This window comes from Aptenodytes forsteri, unplaced genomic scaffold (assembly GCF_000699145.1).
Source record: "Aptenodytes forsteri isolate BGI_AS27 unplaced genomic scaffold, ASM69914v1 Scaffold147, whole genome shotgun sequence".
NCBI classification, from domain to species: Eukaryota; Metazoa; Chordata; class Aves; order Sphenisciformes; family Spheniscidae; genus Aptenodytes; species Aptenodytes forsteri.
In genome coordinates this window covers 1813512-1815629 of record NW_008795320.1, presented here as the reverse complement: position 1 = coordinate 1815629, position 2118 = coordinate 1813512, and the positions used below count along the sequence as shown (strand labels likewise).

General features: G+C 69.3%; 1 protein-coding gene across 1 annotated transcript in view; it reads right to left on the bottom strand.

Annotated features, from left to right (window-relative positions):
* Window positions 1-1179: 1179 nt before the first annotated feature.
* ABCA7 (ATP binding cassette subfamily A member 7) overlaps window positions 1180-2118 on the bottom strand; it is a 39932-nt gene continuing 38993 nt past the window's right edge. The window contains exons 36-39 of the mRNA XM_019472212.1: window positions 1980-2083; window positions 1763-1855; window positions 1418-1655; window positions 1180-1347 (exon numbers count right to left, since the gene is read on the bottom strand). Coding sequence (XP_019327757.1) covers window positions 1180-1347; window positions 1418-1655; window positions 1763-1855; window positions 1980-2083 — 603 coding nt within the window. The remainder of the gene's footprint in view (window positions 1348-1417; window positions 1656-1762; window positions 1856-1979; window positions 2084-2118) is intronic.

Sequence of the window (2118 nt, the reverse complement as noted above, 5' to 3'; positions counted from 1 at the left end):
TGCTTTAAGAATTAGAGTTTGGAAGAGTTTCAAATACCGCCGCGGGGGCAGGGCGTTTCGTGCTCGCTTCGGCAGCACATATACTAAAATTGGAACGATACAGAGAAGATTAGCATGGCCCCTGCGCAAGGATGACACGCAAATTCGTGAAGCGTTCCATATTTTTTGGGACGATCGCAAACCCTCCGCCGCTCCGGGAACCCTCTTTTGTGCCGGGGGTGCCCCGAGGACGTGGGCCGTGGAGGTGCGGGGTGTACCGGGCAGGGGGGGCAGGCGGAGGCGGAGCCCGAGGCGCAGACTGCCAGCCCGGTGGGGAAGGTCCATCCCCCCCCCGCCAGAGGAGAGGGGTCCCGGAGGTGAGGGAGGAGACGGGCACCCCAAAACCTTTGTGCCTCCCGGCCTGGGGGGCTCAGCCCAGCCCTGCTTAGGTCCCCGTGTGGCACAGACCCCAAGGTGACACCTGGCTGAGGGGGTGAGACCCCTGCCCCGCGCTGGGACACACCGGAGCGGGAGAAGGTAGAGAGGAAGGAGCCCCAGGGAGGGTGGTGGGCAGGGATCCCTGCCCAGCCCACTGCCCACCCAGCCCCTGCCCCTGCCTGGGGACCATTCAGGGTGAGGAAGACTCTGGCTGACCTTCGGCCAGTCGGGGAGCTGCAGGGAAGGGGTTGCAGGGTGGCAGCAGGGCAGGGAGCCATGCTGGCTGCTCCATGCCTCTGGCACGAGGGCCGCCCTGCTGCCCCCCACCCTGCCGTGCCCCCCGCCCTGTGCCCCCGTGCGCCCCTGGTGGGGCTGCAGCCGTGCGAGGGCGATCCAGCCCCTCCGGGCAGTCCTGTCTCTTTTCTCTTTTACAGCAGGCTCTGAGCGAGCAGTCGGGGTCCCAGGGCCAGCCCCAGCACCCGGCCCTGCCCAGGCCCAGGGCAGAACCCCCCCTGTCCAGCTCAGCCCCCCCAGAGGTTACAACCCCACCAAGGGGGAGCTGGGGCCAGCCCTGCCCTGGCACTCTGACCCTCCCCAGTGCCTGGACCATCCCGCACGGATGGTGGCCCCGTGCCAGCAGGAGGTATGCAGCCAGGCCCCCCCATGCAGCTCTGGGGGTCCAGGGTGGCCAGAAGCTCCAGGACCCCAGGTCGTGCTGCGGTGACGGCTGGGGAGGGGGTTCGTGGGGCACCGTGGCCCTGCTCAGACAGCGCTCTCCTGGTAGCTGTCATCGTCCAGGAATGGTTTCAGCCTCCTCCTGGGGCTGGGCACTGCCGGGGCCGCATCCTGCCCTGGGGCCGCATCCTGCCTTGGCGCCGTGGCCCCCCCAGGGTCCTCATCGCTCTGCTCCCTGGCAAAGTGCACGAAGACCTGCGGGGAGGGCAGGGTGAGGGGCAGCGCCGGCAGGACCCCAGCCCCCGCGCCCCACGTCCTCCGTCACCTGGTCGAGGGTAGTCTGGGACACGGAGTAGTCCTCAATGTGGCAGGGGCCACGGTGGGCTGCCAGGACACTGAAGATGCTGGCCAGGGAGCTGGCGCGGGAGGGCAGCTGGTACTGCAGCAGCCCCCCATGCTGCTCCTTCAGCACGATGCCGGGGAAGCGGCACTGCATCAGGCTCTCCACCGGCGCCGGCCCGGAGCCACCCACCCGCACCACCACCGTGTAGCCGTCCCCAAACCTGCACGGGAGAGGGGGGCATCGCTGCAGGGACCAGCCGTGTCCCCATCCCCACGGGGCGGTCGCCCCTCGCTGCCGGAGCCCTCCCTGAGCCCCCAGTCCCATTACCTGTTCTTGAGGTGCTGCACGCTGCCCAGGCAGCGGAACCGGCCGTTGACCATGATGGCCATCCTGGTGCACAGCGCCTCGCACTCCTCCATGCTGCCGGGGGGGAGGTGTGAGGCCCCGCGGGGGCAGAGGGGTGCTCCCCTCCAAGGGTGCCCCGGGGGCAGAGGGGTGCTCCCCTCCAGCAGTGCCGCAGACCCTGGGAGGAGGGGGGGCTCACCTGTGGGACGTGAGCACCACGGACCTGCCCTCCCGGATGACGCTGAGGATGCAGTCCCACAGAAACCGCCGGGCTCGCGGGTCCATCCCTGTCGTGGGCTCATCCTGCAACAGCCCCGGCAGCGGTGTCGCCTGGGCAG